Source organism: Salmo salar, chromosome 26, assembly GCF_965601325.2.
Source record: "Salmo salar chromosome 26, fSalSal1, whole genome shotgun sequence".
Taxonomy (NCBI): domain Eukaryota; kingdom Metazoa; phylum Chordata; class Actinopteri; order Salmoniformes; family Salmonidae; genus Salmo; species Salmo salar.
In genome coordinates, this window is record NC_138316.1 from 55086780 (window position 1) to 55109146 (window position 22367).

General features: G+C 38.2%; 1 protein-coding gene across 1 annotated transcript in view; it reads left to right on the forward strand.

Annotated features, from left to right (window-relative positions):
* The window catches only part of LOC106598629 (isocitrate dehydrogenase [NADP], mitochondrial), a 165743-nt gene that overhangs the window by 14598 nt on the left and 128778 nt on the right, over positions 1-22367 (forward strand). Inside the window, exons 3-6 of the mRNA XM_045708425.2 lie at positions 6125-6290; positions 8534-8694; positions 8802-8945; positions 10437-10573. Of these exons, the coding sequence (XP_045564381.1) occupies positions 6125-6290; positions 8534-8694; positions 8802-8945; positions 10437-10573 (608 nt within the window). The remainder of the gene's footprint in view (positions 1-6124; positions 6291-8533; positions 8695-8801; positions 8946-10436; positions 10574-22367) is intronic.

A 22367-nucleotide genomic window follows, 5' to 3' on the forward strand; every position in this document is an offset into this window, starting at 1 on the left:
TCTACTGCTTGGATCAGTTACTTGATGTGGATTAGAGTTCCATGTAGTCATGGCTCTATGTAGTACTGTGCGTCTCCCATAGTCTGATCTGGACTTGTGAAGAGGCCTCTCGTGGCATGTCTTGTGGGGCATGCATGAATGTCCGAGCTGTGTGCTAATAGTTTAAACAGACAGCTCGGTGCATTCAGCGTGTCAACACTTCTTACAAAAACAAGTAGTGATGAAGTCAATCTCTCCTCCAGTTTGAGCCATGAGAGATTGACATGCATATTATTGTTAGCTCCCCATGTACTTTATAGGGCCAGCCGTGCTGCCCTGTTCTGAGACAACTGTAAAATCCCTCTTTGTGGCACCTGATCACATGACTGAAAAGTAGTCCAGGTGTGACAAAACTAGGGCCTGTAGGGACCTGCCTTGTTGATAGTGTTGTTGAGAAGGTAGAAACTAGGGCCTGTAGGACCTGCCTTGTTGATAGTGTTGTTGAGAAGGTAGAAACTAGGGCCTGTAGGACCTTCCTTGTTGATAGTGTTGTTAAGAAGGCAGAGCAGGGCTTTATTATAGACAGACTCCCCATCTTAGCTACTGTTGTATCAATATGTTTTGACCATGACAGTTTACAATCCAGGGTTACTCCAAGCAGTTTAGTCACCTCAACTTGCTAAATGTCCACATTATTCATTATGAGATTTAGTTGAGGTTTAGGGTTTGGTGAAATATTTGTCCAAAATACAATGCTTTTAGTTTTGGAAATATTTAGGACTAACTTATTCCCTGCCACGCATTCTGAAACTAACTGCAGCTCTTCGTTAAGTGTTGGGGCTCCCGAGTGGCGCAGCGGTGTAAGGTACTGCATCTCAGTACTAGAGGCATCACTACAGACCCTGGTTCGATCCCGGGCTGTATCTCAACCGGCCGTGATCGGGAGTCCCATAGGGCGGCGCACAATTGGCCCAGCGTCGTCCGGGTCAGGGGAGGGTTTGGCCGGGGTAAGCCGTCATTGTAAAATTAGAATGTGTTCTGACTTGCCTAGTTAAATAATATATAATAAAACGTGTTCCAGTCATTTCAGTCGCTGTAGTAGCTGACGTGTATAGTGTTGAGTCATCCGCATACATAGACACACATTTACTTAAAGCCAGTGGCATGTCATTAGTAAAGATTGAAAATGAAAGGGGCCTAAACAGCTGCCCTGGGGAATTCCCGATTCTACCTGGATTTTGTTGGCGAGGCTTCCATTAAAGAACCCCCTCTGTGTTCTATTAGACAAGTAACTCTTTATCCGTGCTTCTTTATCGTGCTTCTACACCTGCATTGCTTGCTGTTTGGGGTTTTAGGCTGGGTTTCTGTACAGCACTTTGAGATGTCAGCTGATGTAAGAAGGGCTATATAAATAAATGTGATTTGATTTATTTGCAATATAGCAGGGGGTGTAAATCCATAACACATACGTTACACATACATAGCAGCAGACTATGATCGATAATGTCAAAAGTCTAACAAAACAACCCCCACAATTTTCTCATTATAAATTTCTCTCAGTTATTTGTGTAAGTCCTGTGCTTGTTGAATGTCCTTCCCTATAAGCGTACTGAAAGTCTGTTGTCAATTTGTTTACTGTGAAATAGCATTGTATCTGGTCAAACACCATTTTTTCCAAAAGTTTACTAAGGGTTGGTGACAGGCTGATTGGTCTGCTATTTGAGCCAGTAAAAGGGGGCTTTACTGTTCTTAGGTAGTGGAATGACTTCCGCTTCCCTCCAGGCCTGAGGGCACATGCTCTCTAGTAGGCTTAAATTGAAGTTGCGGCAAATAGGAGTGGCAATATCGTCCACTATTATCCTCAGTAATTTTCCATCCAGGTTGTCAGACCCCGGTGGCTTGTCATTGTTGATAGACAACAATAATTTTTTCACCTCTTCCACACTCACTTTACGGAATTTAAAAGTACAATGGTTGTCTTTCATAATATGATCACATATACTTGGATGTGTAGTGTCAGCGTTACACAGTTTACAGTTTGAAGTTTTTTCTTGAGTGGGCAGCTTGATGAAAGCCAGTCAATATTTAAATCACCAAAGAAAATATACTTCTATGTCGATATCACATACATTATCAAGCATTTCACACACTGTTAGCAGTTGGTGGTCAAAAGCAGCTTCCCACCAGAATGGGCTTTAGGTGAGGCAGATGAACCTGTAGCCATATTACTACAACAGTATTTAACATGAGATCCTCTCTAAGTTTTACAGGAATGTGGTTCTGAATATGGACCGCAACACTGCCCCCATTGGCATTTCTGTCTTTTCGGTAGATGTTATAACCATGTATTGCTACCCCTGTATTATCAAAGGTGTTATCTAAGTGAGTTTCAGAGATAGTCAGAATATGAATGTAATCTGTTACAAGCAAGTTATTGACTTCATGAACCTTGTTTCTCAGGCTGTTTATGTTAATATGGGCTATTTTTTATCACCTTCTGGGTTGTGGATTGTTTCTAATGCTTTACTAGGAAGCTGATCAGAGGTAGACTTCCTCATGTGTTAATATCTCCAGAATGTGTTCTATATACCAAGCCTGTGGGCCTATATACCAAGCCTGTGGGTCTATATACCAAGCCTGTAGGTCTATATACCAAGCCTGTAGGTCTATAGGTCTATATACCAAGCCTGTAGGCCTATATACCAAGCCTGTAGGCCTATATACCAAGCCTGTAGGCCTATATACCAAGCCTGTAGGTCTATACACCAAGCCTGTAGGTCTATATACCAAGCCTGTAGGTCTATATACCAAGCCTGTAGGCCTATATACCAAGCCTGTAGGCCTATATACCAAGCCTGTAGGTCTATATACCAAGCCTGTAGGTCTATATACCAAGCCTGTAGGCCTATATACCAAGCCTGTAGACCTATATACCAAGCCTGTAGGCCTATATACCAAGCCTGTGGGTTTATATACCAAGCCTGTAGGTCTATATACCAAGCCTGTAGGCCTATATACCAAGCCTGTAGGCCTATATACCAAGCCTGTAGGCCTATATACCAAGCCTGTAGGCCTATATACCAAGCCTGTAGGGCTATATACCAAGCCTGTAGGTCTATATACCAAGCCTGTAGGTCTATAGGTCTATATACCAAGCCTGTAGGCCTATATACCAAGCCTGTAGGCCTATATACCAAGCCTGTGGGCCTATATACCAAGCCTGTAGGTCTATATACCAAGCCTGTAGGTCTATATACCAAGCCTGTAGGTCTATATACCAAGCCTGTAGGTCTATATACCGAGCCTGTAGGCCTATATACCAAGCCTGTAGTGCTATATACCAAGCCTGTAGGCCTATATACCAAGCCTGTAGGCCTATATACCAAGCCTGTAGGCCTATATACCAAGCCTGTGGGTCTATATACCAAGCCTGTGGGTCTATATACCAAGCCTGTAGGTCTATACACCAAGCCTGTAGGTCTATACACCAAGCCTGTAGGTCTATACACCAAGCCTGTAGGCCTATACACCAAGCCTGTAGGCCTATACACCAAGCCTGTAGGCCTATACACCAAGCCTGTAGGCCTATATACCAAGCCTGTAGGCCTATATACCAAGCCTGTAGGGCTATATACCAAGCCTGTAGGTCTATATACCAAGCCTGTAGGTCTATATACCAAGCCTGTAGGTCTATATACCAAGCCTGTAGGCCTATATACCAAGCCTGTAGGCCTATATACCAAGCCTGTAGGCCTATATACCAAGCCTGTAGGCCTATATACCAAGCTTGTAGGTCTATATACCAAGCCTGTAGGTCTATACACCAAGCCTGTAGGTCTATACACCAAGCCTGTAGGCCTATATACCAAGCCTGTAGGTCTATATACCAAGCGAAGAAGAGTAGGGGTGTAGCGAAGATATTGATGCTTCTCTCTCCAGAATGTGCTCCTCTTTCCAGAATGTGTTCATATCTCCAGAATGTGCTCCTCTCTCCAGAATGTGTTCATATCTCCAGAATGTGCTCATATCTCCAGAATGTGCTCATATCTCCAGAATGTGTTCATATCTCCAGAATGTGCTCATATCTCCAGAATGTGCTCATATCTCCAGAATGTGTTCATATCTCCAGAATGTGCTCATATCTCCAGAATGTGCTCATATCTCCAGAATGTGTTCATATCTCCAGAATGTGCTCATATCTCCAGAATGTGCTCATATCTCCAGAATGTGTTCATATCTCCAGAATGTGCTCATATCTCCAGAATGTGTTCATATCTCCAGAATGTGTTCATATCTCCAGAATGTGCTCATATCTCCAGAATGTGCTCCTCTCTCCAGAATGTGCTCATATCTCCAGAATGTGTTCATATCTCCAGAATGTGCTCATATCTCCAGAATGTGCTCCTCTCTCCAGAATGCGTTGAGCTGTCTCCCCCTAATTCTTGCGCATTCATTGTTTTATTGTGTTAATTGTTTGCCCTTGATTGTTTATTTTGATCAATTCCCCATTACATATGTCACCAGTAGTAAATTTACCATTAATCTCTGTAATTTGATTACATACATTTCTTTTAATGCATGAATTAATTAGACCTACAGTCATTTACTGTGATGTTTACCGTGAAGTCGGAGTGGAAACGTTGTTTGCAGAGTTCACAACCTGCTACACTTGTGAGAAACAAGTTTTGGTTTATTTCATACCATAATTTAGGAGTGTGGTCAATTTGTTCCTTGTTTTTTGTTAGGAGCACTCCATGTGAACAATGAGCATGTGTCAGGTTTCTCTGCTCTGTTGAGAGAGCACGCGCATTAGCATGCATAGGCTAACTGGATGTCTGCTTTTTGATTGTCCTTACTCACCACCACTAACATGCTGAGGTTCTCAGCCATTTTTCATTTACCTCACAAAGTCAATGAAGTCTGTTTATTTTTATCCATTATGAATGATAATAGTTCCTCACAGTATTTGAAAAATTGTTCCAACACTCTTCCCCTCAAATAATCACCAGGCCTCAGTGTGAAAGAGAAACATGTTTTGCTCTGAGCTTTAAAAGAAGCTGATGATCCTCTGGTGAAGTACACTATATATACAAAAGTATGTGGACACCTCTTCAAATTAGTGGGATCGGCTGTTTCAGCAACACCTGTTGCTGACAAGTGTATAAAATCGAGCACACAGTCATGCAATCTCCATAGACAAACATTGGCAGTAGAATGGCCCTTAATGAAGAGCTCAATGACTTTCAACATAACACCGTCATAGGATGCCACTTTTCCAACAAGTCAGTTCGTCAAATATCTTCCCTGCTAGAGCTGCCCCCGGTCAACTGTAAGTGCTGTTATTGTGAAGTGGAAACATCTGGGAGCAACATGGCCGAGCAGCTGCACACAAGCCTAAGATCACCATGCGCAATGCCAAGCGTCGGCTAGAGTGGTGTAAAGCTCGCTGCTTTGGACTCTTTAACAGTGGAAACGCTTTTTCTGGAGTGATGAATCACGCTTCACCATCTGGCAGCCCGACGGACGAATCTGGATTTGGCGGATGTCAGGAGAACGCTGCCTGCCCGAATGAATAGTGTCAACTGTAAAGTTTGGTGGAGGAGGAATAATGGTCTGGGGCTGTTTTTCATGGTTCGGGCTAGGCCACTTAGTTCCAGTGAAGGGAGATCTTTTTATTTTTGTATTTTACCCCCCTTTTCTATCTTGTGTCATCGCTGCTACTCCCCAACGGGCTCGGTAGAGGTGAAGGTGGAGTCATGCGTTCCGTTCAACTTGTGACTGAGGTGAGCCTGCAGGCGCCAAGCCCGCCACAAGGAGTCATTATAGCGTGATTAGCCAAGGAAAGCCCCCCTGGCCAAACCCTCCCCTAACCTGGATGACGCTAGGACAATTGTGCGCTGTCCTATGGGAAAACCTTCCCAGAAGAGTGGAGGCTGTTATAGCTGAAAAGGGGGACCAATTCCATATTACTTTTGGTCATGTAGTGTTGTTATTTTTTGTGATTTTATTTATTTCTGTATAGACAGGAGTAATTATATAATTTTGGCAAATGTATTTCAATGTACTTTGCAGGCACCCCAACCAAACACATTTACCCACTCCTCTCCTCTCCTCCATCCTCATTAAATGTGTTGTATTGTTCCAGCTGGTCCTGTCTAACGTGGACGTGGAGCTGAAGTATTATGACCTTGGTCTGCCATGCCGTGACCAGACAGACGACCAGGTCACCATTGACTCGGCAATCGCCACCATGAAGTACAACGTGGCTGTCAAGTGTGCCACCATCACCCCGGATGAAGCCAGAGTCGATGGTATCTACTTTAATCACATAGACATACATTCTCTGGTTAGAAATAAATAAGGAGAGTTCCTCTGTCCAGTGTCTGTGTTCTTTGGCCCATCTTAATATTTTCTTTTTATTGACCACTCTAAGATATAGCTTTTTCTTTGCAACTCTGCCTAGAAGGCCAGCATCCCGGAGTCACCTCTTCACTGTTGACGTTGAGACTGGTGTTTTGCGGGAACTATTTAATGAAGCTGCCAGTTGAGGACTTGTGAGGCTTCTGTTTCTCAAACTAGACACTCTAATGTACTTGTCATCTTGCTCAGTTGTGCACCGGGGCCTCCCACTCCTCTTTCTATTCTGGTTAGAGCCAGTTTGCGCTGTTCTTTAAAGGGAGTAGTACACAGCGTTGTACGAGATCTTCAGTTTCTTGGCAATTTATCACATGGAATAGCCTTCATTTCTCAGAAGTGTATAGTTGTAGTGTATAGTTACCTGGGCTAGATGTAGTAAGGTCAGGGTTAGATAGATAGTTACCTAGATAGATAGTTACCTAGATAGATTTAGTTAGTTAGTTAGTTAGTTAGTTAGTTAGTCAGTTAGTTAGTTACCTGGGCTAGGTGTAGTTGGGTTAGATAGCTAGTTAGTTAGTTAGTTACCTGGGCTAGATGTAGTTGGGTTAGATAGATAGTTAGTTAGTTAGTTAGTTAGTTAGTTGGGTTAGGTTATATATAGTTACCTGGGCTAGATGTAGTAAGGTTAGAGTTAGGGTTCGGTCTAATAGGTTAACCTGTTGAGGGTAGGGGGCAGTATTGACACGGCTGGATAAAAAACATACCTGATTTAATCTGGTTACTACTCCTGCCCAGTAACTAGAATATAAATATAATTATTGGCTTTGGATAGAAAACATTCCAAAGTTTCTAAAACTGTTTGAATGGTGTCTGTGAGTATAACAGAACTCAAATGGCAGGTCAAAACCTGAGAGATTCCTTTACAGGAAGTGGCCTGTCTGACCATTTATTGTCTTTCTTTGACATCTCTTTCAAAAACTTAGGATCTCTGCGGTAACGTGACACTTCCCACGGCTCCAATAGGCTCTCAGAGCCCGGGAAAAACCTGAATGTCGTCATTCCAGCCCCAGGCTGAAACACATTATCGCCTTTCTCAAGTGGCCGATCAAGGGACTGTGGGCTTAGGCGCGTGCACTGGCCGCCCCCGTCTTTGTGTTTTTTCCTCTGTTTGCCAAAAAGGAGATTCCCGGTCGGAATATTATCGCTTTTTTACGAGATAAATTGCATAAAAATTGATTTTAAACAGCGGTTGACATGCTTCGAAGTACGGTAATGGAATATTTAGAATTTTTTTGGTCACGAATTGCGCCATGCGCACGAACCTGATTTACCATTTCGGATAGTTTCTGGAACGCACGAACAAAACGCCGCTATTTGGATATAACGATGGATTATTTGGGACCAAACCAACATTTGTTATTGAAGTAGAAGTCCTGGGAGTGCATTCTGACGAAGACAACAAAGGTAATAACATTTTTGTTATAGTAAATCTGATTTTGGTGAAGGCTAAACTTGCCGGGTGTCTAAATAGCTAGCCCGTGATGGCTGGGCTATGTACTTAGAATATTGCAAAATGTGCTTTCACCAAAAAGCTATTTTAAAATCGGACATATCGAGTGCATAGAGGAGTTCTGTATCTATAATTCTTAAAATAATTGTTATGCTTTTTGTGAACGTTTATCGTGAGTAATTTAGTAAATTCCCCAGAAGTTTGCGGGGGGTATGCTAGTTCTGAACGTCACATGCTAATGTAAAAAGCTGTTTTTTGATATAAATATGAACTTGATTGAACAAAACATGCATGTATTGTATAACATAATGTCCTAGGGTTGTCATCTGATGAAGATCATCAAAGGTTAGTGCTGCATTTAGCTGTCTTCTGGGTTTTTGTGACATTATATGCTAGCTTGAAAAATGGGTGTCTGATTATTTCTGGCTGGGTACTCTGCTGACATAATCTAATGTTTTGCTTTCGTTGTAAAGCCTTTTTGAAATCGGACAGTGTGGTTAGATTAACGAGAGTCTTGTCTTTAAATAGCTGTAAAATAGTCATATGTTTGAGAAATTGAAGTAATAGGATTTTTAAGGTATTTGAAAATCGCGCCACTGGATTACACTGGCTGTTGCGTAGGTGGGACGAATTCGTCCCGCCTAGCCCAGAGAGGTTAACTCAGGCTTCCATCTCTAACCCTAACAGAGTTCAAGCTGAAGAAGATGTGGAAGAGTCCCAACGGAAGCATCAGGAACATTCTGGGCGGAACCGTCTTCCGAGAGCCAATCATCTGCAAGAACATTCCCCGCCTGGTCCCTGGTTGGACGCAGCCAATAACGATCGGCAGACATGCCTTTGGTGACCAGGTAGATAAGTAACCTACAATACGTGTTTTTAGATTAGATTTGTATTGAATCACAGAGCATGTGAGGAATGTTCTGTTGTTGATGTTTGTTGTTGTGTTGTTCCACAGTACAGAGCCACAGACTTTGTGATCACCAAGCCGGGGAAGTTTAAGATGGTGTTCACCCCGGCTGATGGCAGCAAGGGGAATGAGTGGGAGGTCTTTGACTTCCTCTCTGGAGGCTGTGGGTTGGGCATGTACAATACTGATGAGGTGAGCAGGCTGGGGCAGGTTTTTATTTTGAAGTTACACACTTTATTTCCCAGCCAAGGAATGAAATTTGCCTTTGGCATTAAATAATATAAACTGAGCGAAAATATAAACGCAACATGTAAAGTGTTGGTCCCATGTTTTATGAGCTGAAATAAAAAGATCCCAGAAATGTTCCATAGGCACAAAAAGTGTATTTCTCTAAAATTTGGTGGACAAATGTGTTTACATCCCTGTTAGTGAGCATTTCTCCTTTGCCAAGATAATCCATCCACCTGACAGGTGTAGAAAATAAAGAAGCTGATTAAACAGCATAATCATTACACAGGTGCACCTTGTGCTGGAGACAATAAAAGGCCACTTTAAAATGTGCACTTTTGTCACACAACACAATGCCACAGAGCGTGCAATTGGCATGCTGACTGCAGGAATGTTGCCAGTGAATTTAATGTTAATTTCTCTACCATAAGCCTCCTCCAACATCGTTTTAGAGAATTTGGCAGTACATCCAACCGGCCTCATAACCGCAGACCACATGTAACCACGGCAGCCCAGGACAACATCCGGCTTCTTCACCAGCTGGATCGTCTGAGACCAGCCAGCCGGACGGCTGATGAAACTGTTGGTTTGCATCACCGAAGAATTTCTGCACAAACAGTTAGAAACCGTCTCAGGGAAGCCCATCTGTGCTCGTCGTCCTCGCCAGGGTCTTGACTTGACTGCAGTTCGGCGTCGTAACCGACTTCAGTGGGAAAATGCTCACCTTTGATGGCCACTGGCACGCTGGAGAACTGTGCTCTTCACGGATGATTCCCGGTTTGAACTGTATCGGGCAACTGGTAGTGTTGTGTGGGCCAGTGGTTTGCTGATGTCAACGTTGTGAACAGAATGCCCCATGGTGGCGGTGGGGTTATGGTATGGGCAGGCATAAGCTACGGACAATGAACACAATTGCATTTTATCGATGGCAATTTGAATGCACAGAGATACCGTGATGAGATCCTGAGGCCCATTGTCGTGTTATTCATCCGCCACCATCACTTCATGTTTCAGTATGATAATGTACAGCCTGTTTGTCCTGTCCATCACCTAGTGTTTCAGTATGATAATGCACAGCCTGTTTGTCCTGTCCAGTCCATCACCTCGTGTTTCAGTATGATAATGCACAGCCTGTTTGTCCTGTCCAGTCCATCACCTCATGTTTCAGTATGATAATGCACAGCCTGTTTGTCCTGTCCAGTCCATCACCTCGTGTTTCAGTATGATAATGCACAGCCTGTTTGTCCTGTCCAGTCCATCACCTCATGTTTCAGTATGATAATGCACAGCCTGTTTGTCCTGTCCAGTCCATCACCTCGTGTTTCAGTATGATAATGCACAGCCTGTTTGTCCTGTCCTGTCCATCACCTCATGTTTCAGTATGATAATGCACAGCCTGTTTGTCCTGTCCAGTCCATCACAGGGTTCTAATAGTGTTCTGTCTGTCCTGTCCAGTCCATCACAGGGTTTGCCCACAGCTGTTTCCAGTATGCCATCAATAAGAGGTGGCCTCTATACATGAGCACTAAGAACACCATCCTTAAGTACTACGACGGACGCTTCAAGGATATCTTCCAGGAGATCTTTGAGGAGTAAGACATGCAACTGACAGCCTACAGTATAGAGTTGCACTGCATTCCACATTTATACTATTCTAGATATAGACTATACCTAACTACTGTAGATATAGTCTATTCACCATATTTATAACTAGATATAGTCTATTCACCATATTAATAACTAACTAGATATAGTCTATTCACCATATTTATAACTAGATATAGTCTATTCACCATATTTCTACCTAGATATAGTCTATTCACCATATTTATAACTAGATATAGTCTATTCACCATATTATACCTAACTATATCTAGTCTATTCACCATATTTATACCTAGATATAGTCTATTCACCATATTTATAACTAGATATAGTCTATTCACCATATTTATAACTAGATATAGTCTATTCACCTTATTTATAATAAACTAGATATAGTCTATTCACCATATTTATTACTAGATATAGTCTATTCACCATATTTATAACTAGATATAGTCTATTCACCATATTATACCTAACTAGATATAGTCTATTCACCATATTTATAACTAGATATAGTCTATTCACCATATTTATAACTAGATATAGTCTATTCACCATATTTATACCTAGATATAGTCTATTCACCATATTTATAACTAGATATAGTCTATTCACCATATTTATAACTAGATATAGTCTATTCACCATATTATACCTAACTAGAAATAGTCTATTCACCATATTTATATCTAGATATAGTCTATTCACCATATTTATAACTAGATATAGTCTATTCACCATATTATACCTAACTAGATATAGTCTATTCACCATATTTATATCTAGATATAGTCTATTCACCATATTTATAACTAGATATAGTCTATTCACCATATTAATAACTAACTAGATATAGTCTATTCACCATATTTATATCTAGATATAGTATATTCACCATATTTATAACTAGATATAGTCTATTCACCATATTTATAACTAACTAGATATAGTCTATTCACCATATTTATAACTAACTAGATATAGTCTATTCACCATATTTATAACTAGATATAGTCTATTCACCATATTTATACCTAGATATAGTCTATTCACCATATTTATAACTAGATATAGTCTATTCACCATATTATACCTAACTAGATATAGTCTATTCACCATATTTATAACTAGATATTGTCTATTCACCATATTTATAACTAGATATAGTCTATTCACCATATTTATAACTAGATATAGTCTATTCACCATATTTATAACTAACTAGATATAGTCTATTCACCATATTATACCTAACTAGATATAGTCTATTCACCATATTTATTACTATATATAGTCTATTCACCATATTTATATCTAGATATAGTCTATTCACCATATTTATAACTAGATATAGTCTATTCACCATATTTATAACTAGATATAGTCTATTCACCATATTTATAACTAGATATAGTCTATTCACCATATTTATAACTTGATATAGTCTATTCACCATATTATACCTAACTAGATATAGTCTATTCACCATATTTATAACTAAATATAGTCTATTCACCATATTTATAACTAGATATAGTCTATTCACCATATTTATAACTAGATATAGTCTATTCACCATATTTATAACTAGATATAGTCTATTCACCATATTTATAACTAACTAGATATAGTCTATTCACCATACTTCTACCTAGATATAGTCTATTCACCATATTTATAACTAGATATAGTCTATTCACCATATTTATAACTAACTAGATATACTCTATTCACCATATTTCTACTTAGATATAGTCGATTCACCATATTTATAACTAGATATAGTCTATTCACCATATTTATAACTAGATATAGTCTATTCACCATATTTATAACTAGATATAGTCTATTCACCATATTTATAACTAACTAGATATAGTCTATTCACCATATTTATAACTAGATATAGTCTATTCACCATATTAATAACTAGCTAGATATAGTCTATTCACCATATTTATAACTAGATATAGTCTATTCACCATATTTATAACTAGATATAGTCTATTCACCATATTAATAACTAACTAGATATAGTCTATTCACCATATTTATAACTAGATATAGTCTATTCACCATATTTATAACTAGATATAGTCTATTCACCATATTTATAACTAGATATAGTCTATTCACCATATTTATATCTAGATATAGTCTATTCAACGTATTTATACCTAGATATAGTCTAGTCACCATATTTATACCTAGATATAGTCTATTCACCATATTTATAACTAGATATAGTCTATTCACCATATTTATAACTAGATATAGTCTATTCACCATATTAATAACTAACTAGATATAGTCTATTCACCATATTTATAACTAGATATAGTCTATTCACCATATTTATAACTAGATATAGTCTATTCACCATATTTATAACTAGATATAGTCTATTCACCATATTTATATCTAGATATAGTCTATTCAACGTATTTATACCTAGATATAGTCTAGTCACCATATTTATACCTAGATATAGTCTATTCACCATATTTATAACTAGATATAGTCTATTCACCATATTATACCTAACTAGATATAGTCTATTCACCATATTTATATCTAGATATAGTCTATTCACCATATTTATACCTAGATATAGTCTATTCACCATATTATACCTAACTAGATATAGTCTATTCACCATATTTATAACTAGATATAGTCTATTCACCATATTTATAACTAGATATAGTCTATTCACCATATTTATAACTAGATATAGTCTATTCACCATATTAATAACTAACTAGATATAGTCTATTCACCATATTTATATCTAGATATAGTCTATTCACCATATTTATAACTAGATATTGTCTATTCACCATATTTATAACTAGATATAGTCTATTCACCATATTTATACCTAGATATAGTCTATTCACCATATTTATAACTAGATATAGTCTATTCACCATATTATACCTAACTAGATATAGTCTATTCACCATATTTATAACTAGATATTGTCTATTCACCATATTTATAACTAGATATAGTCTATTCACCATATTTATAACTAGATATAGTCTATTCACCATATTTATAACTAACTAGATATAGTCTATTCACCATATTATACCTAACTAGATATAGTCTATTCACCATATTTATTACTATATATAGTCTATTCACCATATTTATATCTAGATATAGTCTATTCACCATATTTATAACTAGATATAGTCTATTCACCATATTTATAACTAGATATAGTCTATTCACCATATTTATAACTAGATATAGTCTATTCACCATATTTATAACTTGATATAGTCTATTCACCATATTATACCTAACTAGATATAGTCTATTCACCATATTTATAACTAAATATAGTCTATTCACCATATTTATAACTAGATATAGTCTATTCACCATATTTATAACTAGATATAGTCTATTCACCATATTTATAACTAGATATAGTCTATTCACCATATTTATAACTAACTAGATATAGTCTATTCACCATACTTCTACCTAGATATAGTCTATTCACCATATTTATAACTAGATATAGTCTATTCACCATATTTATAACTAACTAGATATACTCTATTCACCATATTTCTACTTAGATATAGTCGATTCACCATATTTATAACTAGATATAGTCTATTCACCATATTTATAACTAGATATAGTCTATTCACCATATTTATAACTAGATATAGTCTATTCACCATATTTATAACTAACTAGATATAGTCTATTCACCATATTTATAACTAGATATAGTCTATTCACCATATTAATAACTAACTAGATATAGTCTATTCACCATATTTATAACTAGATATAGTCTATTCACCATATTTATAACTAGATATAGTCTATTCACCATATTAATAACTAACTAGATATAGTCTATTCACCATATTTATAACTAGATATAGTCTATTCACCATATTTATAACTAGATATAGTCTATTCACCATATTTATAACTAGATATAGTCTATTCACCATATTTATATCTAGATATAGTCTATTCAACGTATTTATACCTAGATATAGTCTAGTCACCATATTTATACCTAGATATAGTCTATTCACCATATTTATAACTAGATATAGTCTATTCACCATATTTATAACTAGATATAGTCTATTCACCATATTAATAACTAACTAGATATAGTCTATTCACCATATTTATAACTAGATATAGTCTATTCACCATATTTATAACTAGATATAGTCTATTCACCATATTTATAACTAGATATAGTCTATTCACCATATTTATATCTAGATATAGTCTATTCAACGTATTTATACCTAGATATAGTCTAGTCACCATATTTATACCTAGATATAGTCTATTCACCATATTTATAACTAGATATAGTCTATTCACCATATTATACCTAACTAGATATAGTCTATTCACCATATTTATATCTAGATATAGTCTATTCACCATATTTATACCTAGATATAGTCTATTCACCATATTATACCTAACTAGATATAGTCTATTCACCATATTTATAACTAGATATAGTCTATTCACCATATTTATAACTAGATATAGTCTATTCACCATATTTATAACTAGATATAGTCTATTCACCATATTAATAACTAACTAGATATAGTCTATTCACCATATTTATATCTAGATATAGTCTATTCACCATATTTATAACTAGATATTGTCTATTCACCATATTTATACCTAGATATAGTCTATTCACCATATTTATATCTAGATATAGTCTATTCACCATATTTATAACTAGATATAGTCTATTCACCATATTTATAACTAGATATAGTCTATTCACCATATTTATAACTAGATATTGTCTATTCACCATATTTATATCTAGATATAGTCTATTCACCATATTTATAACTAGATATAGTCTATTCACCATATTTATAACTAACTAGATATAGTCTATTCACCATATTTATAACTAGATATAGTCTATTCACCATATTTATAACTTACTAGATATAGTCTATTCACCATATTATACCTAACTAGATATAGTCTATTCACCATATTATACCTAGATATAGTCTATTCACCATATTTATAACTAGATATAGTCTATTCACCATATTTATAACTAGATATAGTCTATTCACCATATTTATACCTAGATATAGTCTATTCACCATATTTATAACTAGATATAGTCTATTCACCATATTTATAACTAGATATAGTCTATTCACCATATTTATAACTAGATATAGTCTATTCACCATATTTATACCTCTATATAGTCTATTCACCATATTATACCTAACTAGATATAGTCTATTCACCATATTTATAACTAGATATAGTCTATTCACCATATTTATAACTAGATATAGTCTATTCACCATATTAATAACTAACTAGATATAGTCTATTCACCATATTTATATCTAGATATAGTCTATTCACCATATTTATACCTAGATATAGTCTATTCACCATATTATACCTAACTAGATATAGTCTATTCACCATATTTATATCTAGATATAGTCTATTCAACATATTTATAACTAGATATAGTCTATTCACCATATTTATAACTAGATATAGTCTATTCACCATATTTATACCTAGATATAGTCTATTCACCATATTTATATCTAGATATAGTCTATTCACCATATTTATAACTAGATATAGTCTATTCACCATATTTATAACTAGATATAGTCTATTCACCATATTTATAATTCACCATATTATACCTAACTAGATATAGTCTATTCACCATATTTATAACTAGATATAGTCTATTCACCATATTTATAACTAGATATAGTCTATTCACCATATTTATAACTAGATATAGTCTATTCACCATATTTATAACTAGATATAGTCTATTCACCATATTTATAACTAACTAGATATAGTCTATTCACCATATTTATAACTAGATATAGTCTATTCACCATATTTATAACTAGATATAGTCTATTCACCATATTTATAACTAGATATAGTCTATTCAACATATTTATAATTCACCATATTATACCTAACTAGATATAGTCTATTCACCATATTTATAACTAGATATAGTCTATTCACCATATTTATAACTAGATATAGTCTATTCACCATATTTATAACTAGATTTACATTTACATTTTCACATTTTAGTCATTTAGCAGACGCTCTTATCCAGAGCGACTTACAATTTGGTGCATTCACCTATAATATCCAGTGGAACAACCACTTTACAATAGTGCATCTAAATCTTTTAAGGGGGGGGTTAGAAGGATTACTTTATCCTATCCCAGGTATTCCTTGAAGAGGTGGGGTTTCAGGTGTCTCCGGAAGGTGGTGATTGACTCCGCTGTCCTGGCGTCGTGAGGGAGCTTGTTCCACCATTGGGGTGCCAGAGCAGCGAACAGTTTTGACTGGGCTGAGCGGGAACTGTGCTTCCTCAGAGGTAGGGAGGCGAGCAGGCCAGAGGTGGATGAACGGAGTGCCCTTGTTTGGGTGTAGGGCCTGATCAGAGCCTGAAGGTACGGAGGTGCCGTTCCCCTCACAGCTCCGTAGGCAAGCACCATGGTCTTGTAGCGGATGCGAGCTTCGACTGGAAGCCAGTGGAGAGAGCGGAGGAGCGGGGTGACGTGAGAGAACTTGGGAAGGTTGAACACCAGACGGGCTGCGGCGTTCTGGATGAGTTGTAGGGGTTTAATGGCACAGGCAGGGAGCCCAGCCAACAGCGAGTTGCAGTAATCCAGACGGGAGATGACAAGTGCCTGGATTAGGACCTGCGCCGCTTCCTGTGTGAGGCAGGGTCGTACTCTGCGAATGTTGTAGAGCATGAACCTACAGGATCGGGTCACCGCCTTGATGTTGGTGGAGAACGACAGGGTGTTGTCCAGGGTCACGCCAAGGCTCTTAGCACTCTGGGAGGAGGACACAAGGGAGTTGTCAACCGTGATGGCGAGATCATGGAACGGGCAGTCCTTCCCCGGTAGGAAGAGCAGCTCCGTCTTGCCGAGGTTCAGCTTGAGGTGGTGATCCGTCATCCACACTGATATGTCTGCCAGACATGCAGAGATGCGATTCGCCACCTGGTTGTCAGAAGGGGGAAAGGAGAAGATTAATTGTGTGTCGTCTGCATAGCAATGATATGAGAGACCATGTGAGGATATGACAGAGCCAAGTGACTTGGTGTATAGCGAGAATAGGAGTGGGCCAAGAACAGAGCCCTGGGGGACACCAGTGGTGAGAGCACGTGGTGCGGAGACAGATTCTCGCCACGCCACCTGGTAGGAGCGACCTGTCAGGTAGGACGCAATCCAAGCGTGCGCGGTGCCGGAGATGCCCAGCTCGGAGAGGGTGGAGAGGAGGATCTGATGGTTCACGGTATCAAAGGCAGCAGATAGGTCTAGAAGGATGAGAGCAGAGGAGAGAGAGTTAGCTTTAGCAGTGCGGAGAGCCTCCGTGACACAGAGAAGAGCAGTCTCAGTTGAATGCCCAGTCTTGAAACCTGACTGATTAGGATCAAGAAGGTCATTCTGAGAGAGATAGCAAGAGAGCTGGCCAAGCACGGCGCGTTCAAGAGTTTTGGAGAGAAAGGAAAGAAGGGATACTGGCCTGTAGTTGTTGACATCGGAGGGATCGAGTGTAGGTTTTTTCAGAAGGGGTGCAACTCTCGCTCTCTTGAAGACGGAAGGGACGTAGCCAGCGGTCAAGGATGCGTTGATGAGCGAGGTGAGGTAGGGGAGAAGGTCTCCGGAAATGGTCTGGAGAAGAGAGGAGGGGATAGGGTCAAGTGGGCAGGTTGTTGGGCGGCCGGCCGTCACAAGACGCGAGAGTTCATCTGGAGAGAGAGGGGAGAAAGAGGTCAAAGCACAGGGTAGGGCAGTGTGAGCAGGACCAGCAGTGTCGTTTGACTTAGCAAACGAGGATCGGATGTCGTCAACCTTCTTTTCAAAATGGTTGACGAAGTCATCCGCAGAGAGGGAGGAGGGGGGGGGAGGGGGAGGAGGATTAAGGAGGGAGGAGAAGGTAGCAAAGAGCTTCCTAGGGTTAGAGGCAGATGCTTGGAGTTTAGAGTGGTAGAAAGTGGCTTTAGCAGCAGAGACAGAAGAGGAAAATGTAGAGAGGAGGGAGTGAAAGGATGCCAGGTCCGCAGGGAGGCGAGTTTTCCTCCATTTCCGCTCGGCTGCCCGGAGCCCTGTTCTGTGAACTCGCAGTGAGTCGTCGAGCCACGGAGCAGGAGGGGAGGACCGAGCCGGCCTGGAGGATAGGGGACAGAGGAAATCAAAGGATGCAGAGAGGGAGGAGAGGAGGGTTGAGGAAGCAGAATCAGGAGATAGGTTGGAGAAGGTTTGAGCAGAGGGAAGAGATGATAGGATGGAAGAGGAGAGAGTAGCGGGAGAGAGAGAGCGAAGGTTGGGACGGCGCAATACCATCCGAGTAGGGGGAGAGTGAGAAGTGTTGGATGAGAGCGAGAGGGAAAAGGATACAAGGTAGTGGTCGGAGACTTGGAGGGGAGTTGCAATGAGATTAGTGGAAGAACAGCATCTAGTAAAGATGAGGTCAAGCGTATTGCCTGCCTTGTGAGTAGGGGGGGAAGGTGAGAGGGTGAGGTCGAAAGAGGAGAGGAGTGGAAAGAAGGAGGCAGAGAGGAATGAGTCAAAGGTAGACGTGGGGAGGTTAAAGTCACCCAGAACTGTGAGAGGTGAGCCATCCTCAGGAAAGGAACTTATCAAGGCGTCAAGCTCATTGATGAACTCTCCAAGGGAACCTGGAGGGCGATAAATGATAAGGATGTTAAGCTTGAAAGGGCTGGTAACTGTGACAGCATGGAATTCAAATGAGGAGATAGACAGATGGGTCAGGGGAGAAAGAGAGAATGTCCACTTGGGAGAGATGAGGATTCCAGTGCCACCACCCCGCTGGCTCGATGCTCTAGGGGTATGCGAGAACACGTAGTCAGACGAGGAGAGAGCAGTAGGAGTAGCAGTGTTATCTGTGGTGATCCATGTTTCCGTCAGCGCCAGGAAGTCTAGGGACTGGAGGGTAGCATAGGCTGAGATGAACTCAGCCTTGTTGGCCGCAGACCGGCAGTTCCAGAGGCTGCCGGAGACCTGGAACTCCACGTGGGTCGTGCGCGCTGGGACCACCAGGTTAGAGCGGCAGCGGCCACGCGGTGTGGAGCGTTTGTATGGCCTGTGCAGAGGAGAGAGAACAGGGATAGGCGGACACATAGTAGACAAGCTACAGAAGAGGCTACGCTAATGCAAATGAGATTGGAGTGACAAGTGGACTACACGTCTCGAATGTTCAGGAAGTTAAGCTTACGTTGCAAAAATGTTATTGACTAAAATGATACAGTACTGCTGGCTGGTGGAGTAGGCTAGCTAGCAGTGGCTGCGTTGTTGACTTTGAACGTGTAGCTGGCTAGGTAACCTCGGTAGTTTCAGTACTACACCTTGTCATGATACAAAGCAACTTTGTAGCTAGCTAGCTAACATAACACTAATCAAGACGTTCCTTGTAGTGTATTTAGTTTCAACAATGCTGCTCGTCGGTAATAGTTGGCTAGGTTAGGAAAAATGGCGTCGCGGGGGACGGAAATAGCTGGCTAGCTAACCTCGATGGCTGGCTAGCTAACAATTATCAATTAACAATTATCAAGCTATGACAAAGACAACTAGGTAGCTCGCTAGGTAACACTGCACTAGTCAAATCGTTCCGTTGTGAAGTATTAGTAACTACAGCGCTGCTAGTCGGTAACGGATGGCTATCTGGCAGTGGGTTAATGATGACTAGGTGTGTTGAGTAAGTCTGGCGCCGCGTCGCGGCTGGCTAGCACACCTCGATAATACTCAAACTCAAGCTACACAATTATCTTAGATACAGAGACAGCACAGACAACTATGTAGCTGGCTAACTAACACTAACACCACACTAATCAAGTCGTTGCGTTGTAATGTAATAGTTTCTGCGGTGCTGTTAGTCGGTAGAAGTTGGCTAGCTAACAGTGATGACTAGCTAGCTAGCAGCTAGCAGTGTTGACTACGTTAGGAGGACGAAGATAGCTAGCCTCGATAATTACTCAGTTACTCTAAACTACACAATTATCTTTGATACAAAGACGGCTATGTAGCTAGCTAAGAAGAATTGCTCAGATCAAACAAATCAAGCCTTTGTAATGTAGCGAAGTGGAATATTACCTATAGAATATTACCTATAGTCTATTCACCATATTTATAACTAGATATAGTCTATTCACCATATTTATAACTAGATATAGTCTATTCACCATATTTATAACTAGATATAGTCTATTCACCATATTTATAACTAGATATAGTCTATTCACCATATTTATAACTAGATATAGTCTATTCACCATATTTATAACTAGATATAGTCTATTCACCATATTTATAACTAGATATAGTCTATTCACCATATTTATAACTAGATATAGTCTATTCACCATATTATAATTCACCATATTATACCTAACTAGATATAGTCTATTCACCATATTTATAACTAGATATAGTCTATTCACCATATTTATAACTAGATATAGTCTATTCACCATATTTATAACTAGATATAGTCTATTCACCATATTTATAATAACTAGATATAGTCTATTCACCATATTTATAACTTACTAGATATAGTCTATTCACCATATTTATAACTAGATATAGTCTATTCACCATATTTATAACTAGATATAGTCTATTCACCATATTTATAACTAGATATAGTCTATTCACCATATTTATAACTAGATATAGTCTATTCACCATATTATACCTAACTAGATATAGTCTATTCACCATATTTATAACTAGATATAGTCTATTCACCATATTTATAACTAGATATAGTCTATTCACCATATTTATAACTAACTAGATATAGTCTATTCACCATATTTATAACTAACTAGATATAGTCTATTCACCATATTTATAACTAGATATAGTCTATTCACCATATTATACCTAACTAGATATAGTCTATTCACCATATTTATAACTAGATATAGTCTATTCACCATATTTATACCTAGATATAGTCTATTCACCATATTTATAACTAGATATAGTCTATTCACCATATTATACCTAACTAGATATAGTCTATTCACCATATTTATAACTAGATATAGTCTATTCACCATATTTATACCTAGATATAGTCTATTCACCATATTATACCTAACTAGATATAGTCTATTCACCATATTTATTACTAGATATAGTCTATTCACCATATTTATAACTAGATATAGTCTATTCACCATATTATAACTAACTAGATATAGTCTATTCACCATATTTATAACTAGATATAGTCTATTCACCATATTTATAACTAGATATAGTCTATTCACCATATTTATAACTAGATATAGTCTATTCACCATATTAATAACTAACTAGATATAGTCTATTCACCATATTTATAACTAGATATAGTCTATTCACCATATTTATAACTAACTAGATATAGTCTATTCACCATATTTATAACTAGATATAGTCTATTCACCATATTATAATAACTAGATATAGTCTATTCACCATATTTATAACTAGATATAGTCTATTCACCATATTTATAACTAACTAGATATAGTCTATTCACCATATTTATAACTAGATATAGTCTATTCACCATATTTATATACTAGATATAGTCTATTCACCATATTTATAACTAGATATAGTCTATTCACCATATTTATAACTAGATATAGTCTATTCACCATATTTATACCTCTATATAGTCTATTCACCATAT